Below are 18,940 nucleotides of genomic sequence, written 5' to 3' on the forward strand. Positions count from 1 at the left end.
GAGAGCTCACTGCATTCAATCACGGATCGTTAATAGAGAGTGACTGTTGCCACTGGGTGTAGGCATCATCATGTATTCGGTGATGGATGAATTGTTTTTCTCAAATTGTGTTTATCATTTGAGCATGATCATTCATCAACAAAGGTGTTATTGGCCCTCTTTAACTACATTGTGCTTAGATTTATGTGCCTGAGGTTTTGAGATAGCAGCCTCGGTTACTCGTGGCACTCATTGTATTGGAAATTACAATTCAATTTAAGAGTGTCATCTCTCTCCAGAAATGTCCTACTTACTTAAAATAATCTACCAGTGCAGAAGTTCAATCCAAGAAACAGGCTCCATTCCAAAACTGTGACAATATTTTACACACTTGACACTTGAAGTCACGCTCTTTTTTTTTTTTTAAAGATTAGCACTGATTTCATATTGATAACATTTCAAAACAGTGTGTTAGGATGTAGTTTGCAAATTTGAATATTGTGTGTAAACCCTGTCATAGAGCAACAGTAAGCCTTGTCAAATATTTGAACGGAATACTGTATGACACATTTTACTCCTAAGAAAGCTGCACGAGTTTGTCATTTCTTAAAATGTAAATTGAAGTATTTTCACACGATAACTAATGGCAGCAATTTCCCTTTTCAAAGCTGATACATTTTTCTTTATTGAGTTTTATTGTGCTTCACTTTTTCAATGTATTTCATGACAAACGCTGCCTTTGGGACTCCTGTCATTGGCTTCTAATGCCACACTAGCTGTACACTTGACACGTTCATTAGGTATAAAGCCGTTCATTTACAGCATACTGCCATTGGATCGTCCTTGCCTCAACATTCATTTCCCAACACATTGCCGTCTGAGGCATTGCCAGCACAATTAACTTTGATAACATAGCCTCAGTTTAATATACTGCTGCTGAATTGGCTCAACAAGAGTGCGGTGATAAGCAGTTTCACAGCTTTTTGAGTGGCAATAGCTTTAATTATCAATGAGAGGAAAGGAGGGACACAAAACTTTCCTCCACAAATCCTCCAGCCAAAGGTCATTAAACTGTGTTGTTTGTTATTGTTGGTGGACACTTGCGCAGGCACCAATATGGAATCTGTAGTGTTTTTGTTTGTCTTGGAGATTTGCATAACTAATTTATTTATTTTTTACAATCTTGTGACTTTTTATGTCAACAAAGTGGTGCTGAGTGGTTAGCGTGGTTTTTTCTCCACATAGTCTGTCTTGTGCCACCATTTCAAAAAGGTTCATTAAAGACTCTAAACTGTCTATCAGTGTGAATGTGAATGCAAATGTATTTTTTTATCCATACGGTAGAGATAGACCAATATGTTTTTTTCCCAGGCCAGATACCGGTTATTCGTAATCAAGGAGGCCGATAACCGATATTTAAAGCCGATATTCATTTTCATTGAATATTGCCGTCAAAAAAAATTTAAACTACAAATGCCAATCTTGACTGTGTTGTAATGTCTTATTGAACAATTTTTCAGACTTTTCAAAATGTAGGTTTTTTTTGTTTGTTTTTCTTAGACAATATACTTCATTTTAAATTTCTAAGAATAAAAGTTCAAAGAGCTCCCAAGGTTATCAGTACGTCTTAAAAAGTTAAATGGAAGAAAATACCATAGCTCTGATCCCCCCCCCCCCCAAAAAAAACCCTGAAATCTTAAACATTCACATTTCTTTGTTTTGATGCCCAACAAAAACAAAAGGTTCAGAAGGTTCCCAGGGTCTGTAGCATCTGTTATAAAGTTAACTGAAATTTTTAATAAATAGTTTCCTGAGATTAAAATGGTTTTAGCTTTGCCTTTTATCGGCCGTCAGATTTTGAAAAAAGGCCGATACCGATATACGTCCAAATGCCCAATATCTGTGCTGATAATCGGCCTGGCCGATTATTGGTCTATCCCTACTATATGGCGACTAGTTCAGGATGTACCCGACCTGACCTGTTACCCAGAGTCTCATCGGCTCATCTGCAACACTAATATTGACAAGTGCAATGGAAAATGGGTGGTTTTTTTTTTAATAACCACTAATAAATACTATGTCTTGTTGATAAATGTGCAAGTTCTGTCAAAATAGTTTCTAATAAATAACTGAGATACTAAAGAGAGTGAATTTTTGCTTTGCACAAGCTGATGTTCTTTTCTTTCCCTCTTTTCGGGCAGGTTGCCAGGAGCCTGCCTGCTCTCCTGAGTCCTTCTTGATCATCTGAGTGAGGTCTCAATCCATCACTCGCACCATTTCCACCAAATGGAAGTTTACATCATAGAAATGGCCTGGGTGAAGGTCTTGCTCTTGTTGTCCCTATTTGGATGTGAAAAGTCTCTGGGACTTAACTGGAACCCAATCCCACGCAAGACTGTGCGGTATCAGGGTAAGTGAGCTGTGCATTACTGAGACCGTGTTAGAATTGAAGTATTGAAACGTACACAATATCCAAAATCCCTCTTGATGCTGTATTTTTATCTTGAAACCTGACAAAATTGGGAAAAGGCTTCTTTATTGTCATGAAAACGTATGTGGGACTCTATCCACCGTCTTTCCTTTCTTGCGGTTTCCTCTTCTTTTTTACAAAGCAACAGCAGCCAGGGCAAAGACAGATTGTCTTTCCCTTGACAATTGCACCATGATGTTTGTGGTGCAATAAAGTAAGACGGGTGGTGGTGGTATGTTGTTTCCCGATAAGCAGGTGTGCTAGTAGGTCTGCGAGGTTCACTCATCATCCTCTGTCCGTTTCATTCGTGTCACTCAGCGTGCAGCTGGTTTAAGCAGACTTTCTACACGATGTTGAAGTGTTTCCTACCTCTGATTGATTCATTGTTTAAGAGGTGTGTCACAAACAAACAATGTTCGCAGAGAACTTAACCTCCTTGGTGGTGTTAGAAAATGAATTATATCCGGAAAGCCAAAGAGACTTCTCCATTATCAGAAATGGCTGATGTCAGATTTATTTTAAGACTCTGATGTTGACCCTAAATCAAACAAAAATTACGCCAATCTAATCCCGGTGCTAAACTGCATTTGCGCTCTTTATCTCCGTCTTCCACTGCAGCCATGCGGGGCTTTCTTCACTGAACAATGCCAATTGTTGCAGGCGGCCTTAGAAATGGTGCCTGTTTTAATCCATCAAAGGGAAGTGCAGCATTTTCTTACTTGGGGATTTAGCAAATACTCTTTTTCTAACCTCTCAGTATCATCTATCGCGCCTTTTATCTTATTTATCTATCTTTTAGGCTTCTCTCTCTCTCTCTCTCTCGCCTTTTTGCCTTTTATCGTTTCATCGTTCCCCACCCGTGTTGCTTTGTATCCTTATTCAATGAACCTGAAATGCTCCTGTGACGTTTTCACAGAGAGCTGAGATATCCTCAACTCTCCAGGAGAATGACACGCTTGTGGTGGCGTGGGGGCTCGTTCAAAAGCTTGTTTTGTACATGTATTCTAGAGCAGAACGATTTTGTAAAATAATCTAATTACAAATTCTTGTTGTTTTCTCAGCATTGTGATTTAATCTGCTAGGTCCTTTTCGAATGTATAATTCAACAAGTAACCAATTAATTAATATTTATTAAAATAAAGAAAATGGCAAATGAAGCATTATTTAATATATTGACTTTATATTGATCTTGTAAGCGTTCACCACAACAACGAAATTCTGACAAACAAGTGGGGCGTAAACATATAAGTATATACAGGCAGTCCTCTAATTACGAACATCCGAGTTACGGACATTCGCAGATACGAACAAAGGCTGACTGATGTCTATAAAAGCTGTATTTTGCATGCAAGTTAATATTTAAGTGCGCACCACATCATACATTATGGTACAGTATTATACTGTAGTTCCCCTCTTTGCCACAACCCCGCCAAGCAGCACCATTTGCGTAATTCAACTACCTCTCTGTCCGGCGATGAAGGGCACAGCCTGGAGCCACGACGCACGCACTCGATATTGGCGCCACACTGAGCACATTTCAGAGGCTCTCTTGGAGGATATTCATGAAAAGCAGCCCTCACTCGTCTTCTTTATCGGCGTAGTAGCAAAACATACAATATCTCTTCAGCTTCGAAATCACTTGAATCTGACTCTGCGGTCGCCATCTTGACTGCACTTCACGAACAGTCTGAAAACATAGTTTCCTGAGACGGTTACACCCAATACGTAATGCCTTCCACTTCTTTAGCCTCACATGGACTCAATTCAATAATTCCTCCACCCTCTATGTACAGTAAGCATATTTATTTAGTTTTTTATTGCATTGTAATGTGTAAAAATGTAATGTACTGTAAGGAAAAGTGGTTCAGATAATGGATGATGTAATTTAATGTATGCTTTTTAATTTAATGTATGTACTGTATAGAAAGTATATATAAGGTATATAGTTTAATTTGTTAATTTTTTAATATATTTTTTACATATTTTGATTTTAAAAAAAATAATTGATAAAATTAAATATTGAAACAATTTAATTTGATTCGACTTACAAACAAATTCAACTTACAAACAACCTCTCGGAACCCATTGTGTTCCTAAATTGAGGACTACCTATACAGTAATTTTTTAATAAATTACATAAAATAAAGTGTCGATTATAACTAAAATGCAAACAAATCTGTGGCTTTAGCACTTCAACATATGCAACTTTTAATATTTCTTGAAACATGAAATGTAAACATGAACCGCATGCTTTTTGTAGCACTGAACTTATCTATGTCGTCTATAAAAAAAAAATAGTCATCACACATGTTAAAGTGTAGGAAAAGTAAGATTATACCTGTTTATATGATTTACAGTAACATCTTCTGATTTTAAAAATGGATAAGCACCTGCAGGCACTACAAGCCGCAAGGCTGCAGTGAGACTTCGTTAAGGAAGTAGGGCTGTGCAGATCGATCCAAGTATCGATAGAATCTATACTAACGTGAGTATCAGTATCGGATCGATGCCAGAGCGTTAGTATCGATATTTCACGTGTATTTATTTTTTTATTTTGGTTTCTGATGGGTCCCTCCTGCAATCCCTTTGTAGCACACGCGCATGTGCCAGCCTGCCATTGATTGGCGGTTACAAATAATGATTTTTACAGTGAATGACATAATATGACAATGAGTCACTACTAGTTGAGCTAGGTATTAGTGCAGCATAATATGTAAGTATCGTTTATGTAATGTGAATAGACTAGAGGAACTTTGGTGGGTGATGTTTCTTTGAGTGCAGAAAAGTGACAGGTACTGAGAAATGAAGATTATTACTACATTTCAAATTTAGATAACAGCCCTGATATTCTTCCGTTGAAAATATGTTTATGATTTTTATAAGTCTAATTTGATTAAAAGAAATTACAATTTCATTTGAAAAAAGTTATTGAATAAGACAAATTATTTAAAATACCATATTTTATGAACCTAAAAGTACTTGGTATCAGTATCATATTGGCGATATTGGCACCAGTATTTACCTGGTATCGATCGATACCAAAATCTCAAGTATCGCACAGCTCTATTAAGGAGCAACATCGTTTTGTCTCATTCATGAAAACGGACGGACACAACATCTGACCCCATACAGACAAATGTATCCTCTTGATATTTAACCGCTGACAACTCTACAGAGAGCCACAATTTTAAAATCATTTGACCGGTGGATGCGTTTTGATTGGTCACGGTTCAAGTAGCACGTATATGGGGAGTTAAAAAAAAAAAAAAAGATCAAACATGTTCGATACTTGCGTCACGATCTCTGGAAGTTACACACACCTGGTATGACAAGATTTAATTAAAACATTGCTGTCTCTGCCTGCGAGAGAGCCCCTCTGCTCCCATTGACCAGTCAAATCGCAGCTTTTGCATTGAGCAAATCGTGTTTTACTGTATCGGGATTATATTGAAAAGGCAATTAATCGTTCAGTCCTAATATACTGTACACCCACTTGTCACTTTCTTTATTCCTCCTGCACATCCCTCTCACTCCTCTGATCTCACTTTTGATGCGTCATTTGAAACCAACAAAAGGAAATTGAAAGAAGAAACTGTTGCCATCAAGAGTTTGTGAAATTGTCAGTTACAAATCAAGCATCCAACCATGCATCTTCTTCCACTTATCCGGGGTGGTTCCCAGCCCATCCAGGAAACGTAGTGTGTCCAGAGTGGCTGGGTGGGTCGTCTCCAGTAGGGGTGAGCAATAATCACCGTCATCGATATTATCGTCAACTTGGCCCTCACGATGTCCAATTTGACATTATCGAGTTTTAATATTATCTCTGAATGAGGAAAAAAACGTCTCAATTGATTGGCTGAAAAGTAGGAGGAAGCGATGAAAGTTCTCATTTGGCGAATCAGCGTGCATAGGCGGAAGAGGAGGAAGTGATACGTCTTCATTCTGCAAATCAGCGGGCAGGATTCAGTCATGTAACTCGGTGGCGCCCGCCGTGAGGAAGACGGGAGTGTTTACAAGTGACAACATGGAATCAAAGTCTCGTATTAGTGACTAATAATCATAGCAAGACTTAAGTCTACGTCTCTAGCCTGGAAATTATTTGGGGTTGACAAGACCAAAATAACATCGTAACGTCTGCCGAAAAACGCTCGCCGTGAAAAGCACTTCTGTTCCAACACGGACCATATGGAGGATTACGCGACTTTAGGACTCCACAAGTACGACTACTGCTCAAGAAAAGATGAGTAAAGCTGCCGAACACAATCAGAAAATCCTCACTGCATTGAGCACACATTCACACACAATGAACACACACTGCGATTGACAAAGCAAGTAAACATTGGCAATGCATCACAAACGCCGCCGTTATGCAAGCAAGTAAAAGTTGACCGGATGTTTCAATCCATATTGGCTTAATATTCCGTTTTTACTCGCTTGTACTCCGCCTCATAGCTACATTTGCGACTATATCACGTGTATTATGTGCAGGACAACTTCAGAAATTGCCTGTCAAAAGATCACGGCTGCTTTTGCTGTCATTACAATATATGCCGGATGCTGGCTCTTACTTTACTATCATATATATATATATATATATATATATATATAATTAGGGGTGTTAGAAAAAATAGATTCGGCAATATATCGCGATATTACAGCGCGCAATCCTCGAATCGATTCAATATGCGGCTGAATCGATTTTTAAACATCAATTTTTTATGGGAATATTCTACAAAACGTCTAATTTAGGGTTAGGTTTTACACATGGAAGTATGTTATATTAAAGGAACATTAAGCCTTAATATTTGATTTCAGTGCTGTTCAATAATGAAACAGACTGAAACCTGAATTTTCAGATAAATAAATACATTTTCATACAAATCTTACAGTGTACATGTACAAGTTTAATGAGTAGTATTTTCTAAATTTGAGTTTTAAAAAAATCGCGATAATCAATTTATAGATTCGTATCGGGATTAATTGGTATCGAATCGAATCGTGACCTATGAATCGTGATACGAATCGAATTGCCAGGTACTAGGCAATTCACACCCCTAATATATATATATATATATGTGGGTGTGTGTGCGTGTTTCCTGCCCCGCCCCCATTCTGACTGCTGTAGTAAACAGCTTTTGTCGTTGTGATTTCTGTAGTATTTGGCAGTGGTGCACCAGTACTTAGTGCAGATTAAAATGTGATGATGTAAATGGGTGAATGTGAGGCAAAGCGCTTTGAGCACAATATGGTGTAGTTAAAGGCGCTATATAAAAAGTAGTCCATTTAGCATTGACCAGCTCTGTTATTATGGAATAATAAAAAATTGACAAAGATTCAGAAAAATCAATGAAAACACCTCATTTAGCCTGGAAATAATAAAGCTTTCATTGTTAAATGTTGCCGTAGAATATTGTTGTAAAATGTTTTGCAGAAGATGTATTGAGCAAATTAAAATATAAACAAGAGCTGTTCAAAAATGCTGTCAATAATTATTCTGTGAAGCGAGTACAGATTTACAGACTATCGTTATCGAGTTTTTGGAAAAAATATCAAGATATTTTATTTTGGCCAATATTGCCCACCCCGAGTCCCCAGGACCTCATCCCAGTGAAATGCCAGTAAGACCTCACCAGGGAGGTATCCAGGAGGCATCCTGGTTATATGCCCAAGGCACCTCATCTGGCTCCTCACGATGCATAGGAGCAGCGGCTCCACTCTCTGAGCGTCTCCTGGATGACAAGTTTCTCACTCATCTCTCGGAAGGTGCCTAGACGCCCTGCAGACGGAAGATTTGGGTGACTTTTGAAATTTGGTCAGCACTAATTTATTCCAGTGGTAGACCAAAGGGGATCTGCAGTGATAAATGCAAGTAATTCTTCGGCACTCTCTACCTCCTTGCTTCCTGTCCTCCCCACTTCCCTACCCCTGAAAAATAAGTGGGTGAAATTAGAAGGTATTGTAGCTCCCATTTCTTCTGGTGCAGCCTTGAGTCCTGAAACCTGAGAGAAGGCAGATCACGTCACCTCATATTGCCTATCTTACGTGGTTTGACACTTGAGTGCAGAAAGATTCTCGGCACAAATTGATTTATATTGGAAACAAGTAGGATTATCTTACTTATTGAGAGATTTCTCCACTCGGTTAAAGTAAAATGAGATTTTCAGACTCAATACTGGGGTAAATAACTGATATGGATGAAGGAGGGAAAAAAGCCAGATGAAATGGAAAAACAAAGCTGCAGAAAAAGAAAAAGGGGGGTGGGGGGTTCCAGATGGCGAATGGAGTGGAAATATAATGGCAAAAGAGCATGAAAGTGAGACAGGTAGATGGAGCAAGAGAGGGAGACGGGTCACTCACTCACTGCCTTAAAAGGACAAAAACCTCTCGGATACATCTCTGCACAGACATGCAAAGCACATTCAGTTTGTGTGTGTACCTGTCTAATCATCTTTTCTTTATATGTGTGTACTGCTTAGGCTGGCACTATGAACGATTTGGAACTCTTGGGCAGAGCGGGGGGGGTCTGTTTTTATGTGTTTGTGTGGGTTGGGAGGGTGATAGTGAAGTCTAAGCAGAGATGGATGCAGAGATAATATTTGCCCCCACCCCTTCCTACCAACACTCATCACCCCTCCCTGCAATTACACAAGGAATACATGCGGATGCAAAACAAGAAAATAAACATCCTCTGTGAGTGTCTTGTTGCCATGCAATCTACCGTGCCTTTTTTCACCCTTTAAAAGTCCAATTTTGACATTTTAAATGGTATTAAAATCATATTATAGACACAAAATTCACAATAATCAAAAACTTTAGACTTATTTTTTTGGTATTCAAATATATAAAGTATACAGAATGAAATGCCATGGCACAGCTCAAGCAGGGGGGAAAACTAAGTATTGTAAGAAAAAAAACAGCAATCACAACCAGCAGCTGAAAAATGCTATGGTTTAATATAAAGAATGATAAAATAGTAATTAAAGTAGAATCGGATGCATTTTCAGTGTTACAGTATTGTAAAGTGTCTAATTAAAAGTGTACTTATAGTGACAGCAGTCGGGCCAAAACCTCATAAATCACAATTTGGTCAATTTAATATTTTTTCAAAAATGTATACTCTTCGCCAGACTACACTTGTGAGTGTTATTTTTTACACATCATTGACCAATCTAAAGTGTTTAAAAGGGCTTGATTATTTAATGATAACGGTTTAACAACCATGCCGTTTTTTGGGTTTCCTGAAAATCGCCTATTATGGAGGTACAAGGTTTTCGGCCTGACGCCAGCAATAAATTCTTTTTTTCTATCATATTATATTATGTGTGCATTTTATCATATCATATCGTTCTGATTTCTAGTAAATAAATAAATAAGTTGATAGTCCTCTTAAGTCCCGCCGCCCATTCTATCGAGTCAACACATATCAAGGCTAAACACAAAACGGCCTGCCAAGATTGTCATAAGGAATCGTTGAAAAAGCTGTATTTCATTGTAAATAGGCTCCAAGTGCCTATGTAAACTGGGCTGCATGGCAAATAAAAGAGTCCTGCCATAAATGAGTCTGCAAACGTGGCCAAACTGCTAAGTAACCCCAAACATAACTCAATGTTCTACTAATTACAGTGCAGGACTTTTTGTCCAGAAGACAGCTAAATACTTCTGGACTCAACAGACACACCCACAGTTTCTTTCAGTGTTTGGATTTTGCATTGTGACCACAGTGTTGTCTTTATCACAGCTGTTGCAGGACTCTTGTGATTGAACTGCATTTTGATGCTTTCAGATAAACATTAAATCAGATGACTCAGGAGACTTACTTTTTACTACGTTGAAGCTTGCGAGCAATATTCTCCAAGAAGTGCACTTGTAGTAAATCAGTCTGACGTCTAAACTTTAAGTCAACTTTGTCAAGTAAAGCTTGTTTGTGTCTGAATATTATGGGGGCATTTTTTCCCCCCTCCATGTCCCTCAGACTTTGCCTTCTTGGTTTTCCTGTTGTGTTCTGAGACACACATACGCACGCGCACACACTCTTAACAATTACACAGCCCAGTGACAAAGACCAGTAAGCCAAAATTATGACAAAATACAGCAGCTGAGGTTGAACAAAGAACAGAAAGCAAAGAAAGCAAAGAAGGATGGGGAGAAGAAAGGGAGCCCCAAGAAATGTAATGTTTTGAAATTGAGCCCCTTTGATGCAGTAAATGAACCCTGCAATTTGTAAAGGAAAGCCAAAACCAATATGCGTATGCCTTTTATTAATGAGAGAGAGGGAAAAAAAAGATTGATTTAGGAATGCAGGGAGAGACAAATGGCAAATTGTGGCTGTGGAAAAGGGCCAGGCCTTTGACCTCCAGAGAACTCTCTCTTTCTCTTGGCCCCTCTCTCTCAACCTTTCTTTTCTTGCATTCTGCCTCTTCCGTATCTTCTCAAAGCCTCCAATTACAGTAATGAGTAGTTGAGAGCAATGCAGAGGAGGCAGCGCAAGGTTGTGCGTGACTGGCAGTACAGATGTGGGAGGAGGAAGAAGGAAGGGGAAAATTCATCACTGCTTCTCTATCTGCGTTGAGTGTCACTCATCCCCCGCCCCTGAGCTGATTGGTCGGTAGAGATTAACAGCCTGGACCAGATGTCACGACCTGGAGTGTGCACTGTTGTCACACTGACTCTGGAAGAGCTGATGTGTGACCAAGTGGGCATGTGGATTAAAGTGAAACTGCCACTCCAGGCTGCTCTTATGCAAAGCACTTCTTTGCAGCAGTGTTAAAAGGGTTTTACTGATACCCTGATTTAACGCTATTGGCCTTATGTGCAGAAACAGCATAGTCCATTATATGTAGCCTTAAAAGAGTGTGAGGAGTACACGCCGGGGGCAAGAGTGAAAGTGAATTGAGCATACTGTATGTGAATTTCACACACTGATGCACATATTATATATGAGCACACAACACTTAATCGACCGCAAATTGGATTAAAACTTTCTTTTGAGGATATATAGTTTACTTAAATGTGCACAGGTGTAATAATTTTTATAGCAACAGACATAAAATACACACATTTTCTCCTGAGGTTTATGTATCCATTTATGGAAAAGGAATGCTTTGATTCATTCCACAGTGTTCTTGCACTAGTTGATGGTGTACCTCAGGAGGTGAGTAAGTTGAGGCCCTTAATCCACCATTAAAGCCGAATTCAAATGTTCACAGTAATTGGTTGATAACGTGAGCACTGTCAGAATGCGTTTTCATGGAAACTGAAAGCATTTGTTATTTTGAGTCAAAGCGCTGAGAAAATCTCTATAAAGCTAATAGAACAAAAAATAAAAATGCTGTAGAACAAAGACATAATTATGCTGCTATAGTATTTTATTTTTACTTTTTTAACTCATTCACTGCTATTGACGGCTATAAACGTCAAAAATTTATTTTAACTATTTCTATTAGTTTAAAAAAAATCCACTTTTGTTGAAAATCTTGATTTTTTTATTGTACATTTAGTTTTGTACATAAAATTTGTGATTAATTGCGAGTTAACTAGTGAAGTCATGCGATTAATTACGAATAAAAACTTTAATCGCCTGATGCCCCGAATTTGTTATATTTTCTTTCTCTCTTTTTTTTTATTCATTCACTGCCGTTGACAGCTATAAACGGCAAAAATTTATTTGAACTATTTCTATTAGTTTAACTTTTTTTCCACTTTTGTTAACAAGAGTATGAAAACCTAGAATGTTTTTATTGTACATTTAGAACATATAGAATTTGTGATTAATCGTGAGTTAACTAATGAAGTCATGTGATTAATAACAATTAAAAAAAATTAATAGCCTCTTGCCCCTAATTTTTAACAATCTTTTTTTTTTTTATGAATTTATGGCAGTGAATGAGTTAAAGAACTAGAAAGCAGTACACCGATATTGCCAAAAAATATCAAATATATATGCATTTTATCCTACACAACATCGCTACACAGCCAGCAACAGCAGAAGTAAACACAGCAAGTGGGGGAACATTGTAGTAGTTGTCGCAGGAAGCTAACCTAAAGCTCGCGTCTTGTAACAATGATGATGTCGTGCCATGGCTCAGCAGGTCGTCCAGTCACCGGAAGTTCTGTTGTTCAATTCCCACTCTCCCCAAGTCATGTCATTGCATTCTTGGTCAAGACACTTCACACACATTGCCTCCAGTGTCACTCACACTGGTGTAAGGGTGGCGTGAATGTTTGGTGGTGGACGGAAAGGCCGTAGGCACACACTGGCAGCCATGTTCCTGTCAGTCCGCCACCAGAGTGTGAAGGCATGAATAATGTATCCATTATGAAGCGTCTTTGAGTGTCCAGAAAAGTGCTATATAAATCTGATGTATTAGTATTTATTATTATTATTATGTATGCAGGGTATCGGATCTGAAATTCGGAATTGGCAGAGCCTCAAAATCAGGTGACTCAGACTCACTAGTGCCGAGTTTATCACAATCCCCTCTATATTCGGCTCTCCGCAGTATGGGATAAGTTCGGTTTAGTTGGCTCAAAAGAAAGAAAAAAATCATATCTGAACCATCTTAAAAGGAACCCCGGTAGTCATGACAAGTTTGCTCTATATTATTTATTTGGTCGTTACTAACATATCTGAGATTCATTTTTCAAAAGTCATTTACAGTTTAATACATTTTGTAGAAACTTTATTTGGACGTATGCCGCCATTGTTATTTACGTCGCAACGCATTCAGTGCATAGTGACGTAGAATGGCGGCGGTAACCTTGCCAGCAAGATGAATTCTCGCGGTATTTGTGAGTTCACAAACTCTGGAGAATACATTTTGTACCGCTCCCGCTGATACGTTTAAAACCGATCTTTATTTGATCGGACCAATCAGGCGAACCCAATAAGTGCCGATGGCGGGGGGGAAACAAACAAACCTAACAGACGAATGGATGCTGCAATTAATTATTTCTCGCAAAATTACTCCCGTTTCCTTGTTGAATTTGAACAGCGAGAGGCGTTTCGTGCATTTTTGCCTGGTAAAGTTGTTCGATGGTTTCTCAGCATTTACGCATTAACCTCGATTCAGATCACTAGACTGTAGGTCTTGTGCAAATCCAGTCAGTAAAAGTCGGAACATGTCTAGCTTTGCCAGTTTTTCTTCTCATGCTCTCATTCTGTCTTCCACCTGACGCTCTTGTGAACTCCCTGTCGAGGCAGCACAGAACTGACTTCCATCCCTGAGTGTGTGCATGTATTTATTTATTTTTATTATATTTTTGGTGAGTTTTCTTTTAAAGAGGGTATCCACTTAGATGAGGGTTTGTCAGCGCTGCATGTGTGTTTGTCTTGAGTCTCGTGGCACTGTCCTACCCGGTGTCTCTCCCTCTTGTCTGTCTGTTTCTGCTTCCCATTCAGTGTTTGTTACTGCTTCAAAGCTCTCCTTAAAATAGTCCTTTAATCATAGTTTGGTGTGTGAGTGGCTGGGCGGTTGGAAGCTATAAGCAGTGGCTGTATATATTTATAGCAGACAGGGAGCTGTGCTGCAAGGCTCAAGGCAGATCACAAAGTCTAGGGTCTGAAGTAGACCTTTTCAGACAACAATGCAATGTGGATTTCCTTGCTTCCCTCTCAGATTCCACCTTCAGTGTTCGCAATAATTTGCCTTTGACGAAGATGCATTATTTCCTGCTTTTGACCATTTCCCCAAAACGTCATGCGATTGATTTCCAACCTTCAGGCGGCTTCTGGTTTCTGTTCATATGAAAATGAGCTTTCTTATCTTTTAAATTGAGCCTTTTCTGTCCAGTTGAAAAATCCTTCACAGCTGCTGCCTTTAAGGAAAATATGAGACATGTGTGTAGAATAACAAATTTTCTGGCAGTGAACATGAATATATTGCTTCACATAGAGAACATATTAGTTGACATTTTCAAAAAAAATTCTGAACAATTACAAATTTTAAGTACATTTTATTAGTTAAATGTAAAATGCTTTTCTTAGATCTTTTTAATTTCAGTCAAACTGACTACGTTAACATGCAGTCAATAAACATCCCTCCACACAGAGACAAAGAGGACATGAAGTGCAGTCACCTGTTATTGTTTCTCTTTTTTTTTTTTAATTACCTCAACTCTCTCTCTTTGCATTTGTATTCTTCCATCTTTTTATCACGGCAGCATCACATATGACTCCTTCTCTTTGAGGTCTTCTACTAGCATCAAAGGATAATCACACATACAGCGAATAATTTTAGCTTCAATGTGGATATGCTAGATAAATACAGCACCTCCTATTTACAACCATAACATGTATATTCACATGAGCCACAGGTCTGAAGTCTTCTGTTGGTATCCCGCAAACGTTATGGCCTCAGGGTCACCACAGTGTGGTGGAGGGTTAGTAGCACATGTAGCCATATCTTCAAACTTCTAAAACAGGCCCCATTTTTGGGTGGGCTCAAATCAGTGACTAGGTACTCCATAGAACTGTTACACTGTGTGTGTCTTTCCGTGTGTATGTGCGCCTCCTACCATGTGTGTAGCACAGCAGCAGATATTCAGTCCTCCCCCGAGGATGCCGCCTCACTCTTTGTTCACTCTTGCTCATTTGTTTCTCCCCAAAAATGTTTCTACACTCCTGCACCTCAGATAATAATTTGAATTCACTACTTATCTACCACTTTCTTTCATTAAGCACTTTTACTCTCCTCATCGCTCTCCTGCCAAGCTTCTGCTTCTAATTGTAATTTTCCGTTACCTTGTCCGTATTTAACTGCCACGTTTCCAATATTTGCTGCATGTTTACATAGAAAGACCACTGGATTAACAGCAGGGTGAGCCAAAATGACCTACTTACAATTTAGGATGCTTTTGGTATTTGTGCAGTCTAGATTAGAAAGAATATATATATATACACACACACGTCATACAGATAAACCAGATAATAAGGAAATCCGCCAATAATTATCGGCAATCATCGACGAATTTGACGTCATACAGACAAAACCAGATAATAAAGAAATCCGCCAATAATAATAGACATACCACGTTGGTCCATCTGTTGTGGTTGTGGCTCTAGTTTCTTTACTGTCCTGTTATGGAAAATAACTATTTAATCTGTATTATTAACATAAGTTTATACTGTATTGTGGACACGTATTTTCTTTAACAATGGGCTTTTCACCACTTGTACATAAAGCAATATAAGCCTGCTTGGAACAGACTGCTTGCTTTCCTGTCTAGCTGACCCTCCCTTTCTCCTCCCAAAACCTAACCAGGCTGCATAAAAATCTTCCCATGATAATTTACTGCGCACACTCTCACAGATCTTTTCTCATAGACTGCTCTGTAAGACTTGTGTATATTTGAAGCTTCAAATATAAAGAAACCCAAGAGACAAATTGTTTTCCAGACTGTTTTATTCTTGCCTAACTACTGAAAATTCCACAACCATCGCATATTTTTGTTGCATTTTTAAAACGTGGCTGTTTTGTTTTGCTAAACTCAAAATGAGTTACTGGTTGTCTTTGGAGCAGATATAACAATAACATTTTGCTTCATGGTGCTTTACACAATGTTTCAATGTATTTGTACATGTTAGACTTATAGTAGGACTCCAAAGTATATTTGTATTCAAGTTAATTTTGCAAACAAATATCAGCTTACTTATCAGTTATCAACTTTCTAAATTATTGGTATCGGTTGAAAATAGCATTATCGTGCATCCCTTATATACATATTTATTTATATTTATTATTATTATTTTCCGCTGTACAGTGTAATTGCACATCCACTACAGTAGGTGGCAGTGTATACTTACAACAATTTTATAGACAAATGATATTGTTTATAGTCATGGCAGAGTGGGTGTGGGGGAAATATTTTCTTCTTCCTAGTCCATGGGGTAGCGTAACAATAATAATTGAGAAGCACTGCATCATGTCCATTGTTGAATTCCCACTTTACTTTGAGGGCCGCTGACCAAGATTTTGTGTTTGTGTGTATCAAATCTTTGCATTAATCAGTGGCCAAAAAGACAAGAAGTAACTCTCATTTTCAAAATAAACCATAATAATAAGTAAATGTTCCATAGTTAATCTTCCTTGCCTTCTCTGGTGAATTTTATTGATTTAACTTTTAATTAATCCGCTAGGTCCATTCAGAACCAGTTGTCGTCATTTACGATGACGACCATTACAGTATGTGATGTTACATTGTTGAAATAATTAGATGATTGGTCCAAAACAGTACCCCATATATCATAGGTGTCAAACTCTGGTCCTGGAGGGCCGCAGTCCTGCAGGTTTTGGATGTTTCCCTTCTCCAACACAGCTCATATATGATCAGCAAGCTCTGCATAAGTCTGATAACGATCCTGCTGATTGGAATCATCTTGTGTTGGAAGCGGGAAACCTCCAAAACCTGCAGGACCACGGCCCGCGAGGACCGGAGTTTGACACCTATGCCATAGATAATTCCAATATTGAAAAACCTTATACCAGGAGTGTGCAAATGCTTCCTCAAAGGGTTGCATACAGAAAAATTGAAGGATGCAAAGTGCCTCTATGACATTGTTCGACTTTACTAAACACACTAAAACCAATTTTGTCAAGTCAATTGACTGTTTGACTTTCGAGGTTCCCCTGTACATTATTTGTTACAGTAATCCCTAAATATAAGTACACACACTGTTCACAATATCACATTTTCAGTTTTTCTGTTAGACTTACATGTGTAATGAATGATGTGCTAATAGCTATATAAAAACATTAATGCTCCAAGACAAACATGGGAAAGGTAGGGGTGGGTCACAGGCCACTTCTGGTCTATCCACAGTTTCTGATCAGCCCTCGTACTGATATTGAATTAAAAATGAAAGGTCAAATATCTATTTATTTATTTATTTACATCATTAGGACATGCACATGTGGGAAAATGAGCAACAGCTACACATTTTCCTTAAGATTGCTAACTTAGCAACAGTTGCTATATTTAGACACTTTGACCCCTTTTGCCACTTAAAAAAATAACTTGCAACAATAGTGCACTTATGTTAGCAACATAACTTAATAAAGGTCATCTCATCTTAAATCTATCTATATGTCTGTCTCTCTATCCATCTATCCATCCATATCTAATGATTTTTATCTACACATTGCACAAGTAGCAGCTTATTAATTTAAAACATGACAAGTAAATGCTCGTAAATGCATTAAACTCAGATGGAAAACAGTTAAGGTTAGCTTGTGGGCGTGGCCCTCGTTAACCGTTCCAGTTTCTGACATGTTCCCGTTGGAAAATTAATTGCCCACACCTGCTGCAAGATCTCCTTTTTCTATCCAAATAGTAGGCTGTATTTATGAATAAAAGTCAATATAGTCTCAAGTAGGCCGCAGCGCCACATGTACAGTTTGGCATACCATAAATCACACTACTGTTCCCTATCTTGAGAATAGCTGCTTTTTGTCAAGAAATAAAAAGTATTCATTTTGTAGAGTACATGTTGTCAATGCCATTCATTCTTTGGGATTGCATTATTTGCAGTGGGGACAAATAATTTGAAAGTGAACACTGTGACAACAAGGTGATATTAAATAAAGCATGAGACATAATGAAAACTAAACATCATCTCTTTCTGTGCTTGCTTATATTTTGTGTACTCTGCTGGAGTTTGTCTGTATGCTAGGTCATTGTTTACCAACTTTTGTTGAGCCAAGGCACCCTAATACATAAGAAAAAAGTCACAGCAAAGCACCAAACAAAAATGACACAAAAGTGATGATTACAATAGCAATGATGATCTTGTCTAAATTTACTCAAAAATAACTTACTCAGTGTAAAATTTTGAACAGTTGATTTAGACACAAAGCTCGCAGGAAACCTCTGTGTTTGAATGACAAAAGGTGACTACACATGTTTTTCAGCCATCTAATAGCAGAGCATTTGCAATTGTTCAGCCTATTGTATGGCACTGGCATATATAGATGTAATAATTATATAGCTTTTAATGAATAATGAAGTATAAAATAGTATAGATAATATAAAATATATTAATATATTTAATAATGCAATGTTATTTAAATTAAATGGAATTGGATAATTTCTTGTGGCACCTCTGATGATCTGTTAATTGTGTGCCACAGCACCCCGTTTGAGAAGTAGGCAATTTGCATAGTCCATGTGTATGCGTCATGCATTTTGTAATTGACTCAGAGTCTTTCTTTAGAATGTTTGTTATTGTTTTTAAGAAGTTAAATCATAATAAAACACAACCTTCTATAAGATTGGTAGACCTGAGGAAATTGGCATCACAGTAATTTCAAGGCTCGCATCTTGCTAATCACCGAGTTATAACTGAATTATAGCTAATTAGATTACCAAGCTTCAGTTAGTCCTTGCATTAAAATATGATTGTCATCAACATCCCGGATGATTAACAGTCTAATCGTACCTGGAGAATTACACCCATTTGTATTGGGCCCTCATAGGTTTTCGCTTGTTCCTTTTGAA

The 18,940-nt window shown here is 38.1% G+C and overlaps 1 protein-coding gene across 2 annotated transcripts in view; it reads left to right on the plus strand.

Annotated features, from left to right (window-relative positions):
• sema4c (sema domain, immunoglobulin domain (Ig), transmembrane domain (TM) and short cytoplasmic domain, (semaphorin) 4C) overlaps positions 1 to 18,940 on the plus strand; it is a 106,815-nt gene that overhangs the window by 60,603 nt on the left and 27,272 nt on the right. For both annotated transcript variants that reach the window (XM_086076842.1, XM_086076843.1), the window contains exon 3: positions 2,181 to 2,389. In XM_086076842.1, the coding sequence (XP_085932968.1) occupies positions 2,266 to 2,389 (124 nt within the window). In that variant the 5' untranslated portion in view covers positions 2,181 to 2,265. The remainder of the gene's footprint in view (positions 1 to 2,180; positions 2,390 to 18,940) is intronic.

The sequence above is a fragment of the Leptonotus elevatus genome, chromosome 5 (assembly GCF_054856555.1).
Source record: "Leptonotus elevatus isolate MCC_2025b chromosome 5, RoL_Lele_1.0, whole genome shotgun sequence".
Lineage (NCBI taxonomy): Eukaryota > Metazoa > Chordata > Actinopteri > Syngnathiformes > Syngnathidae > Leptonotus > Leptonotus elevatus.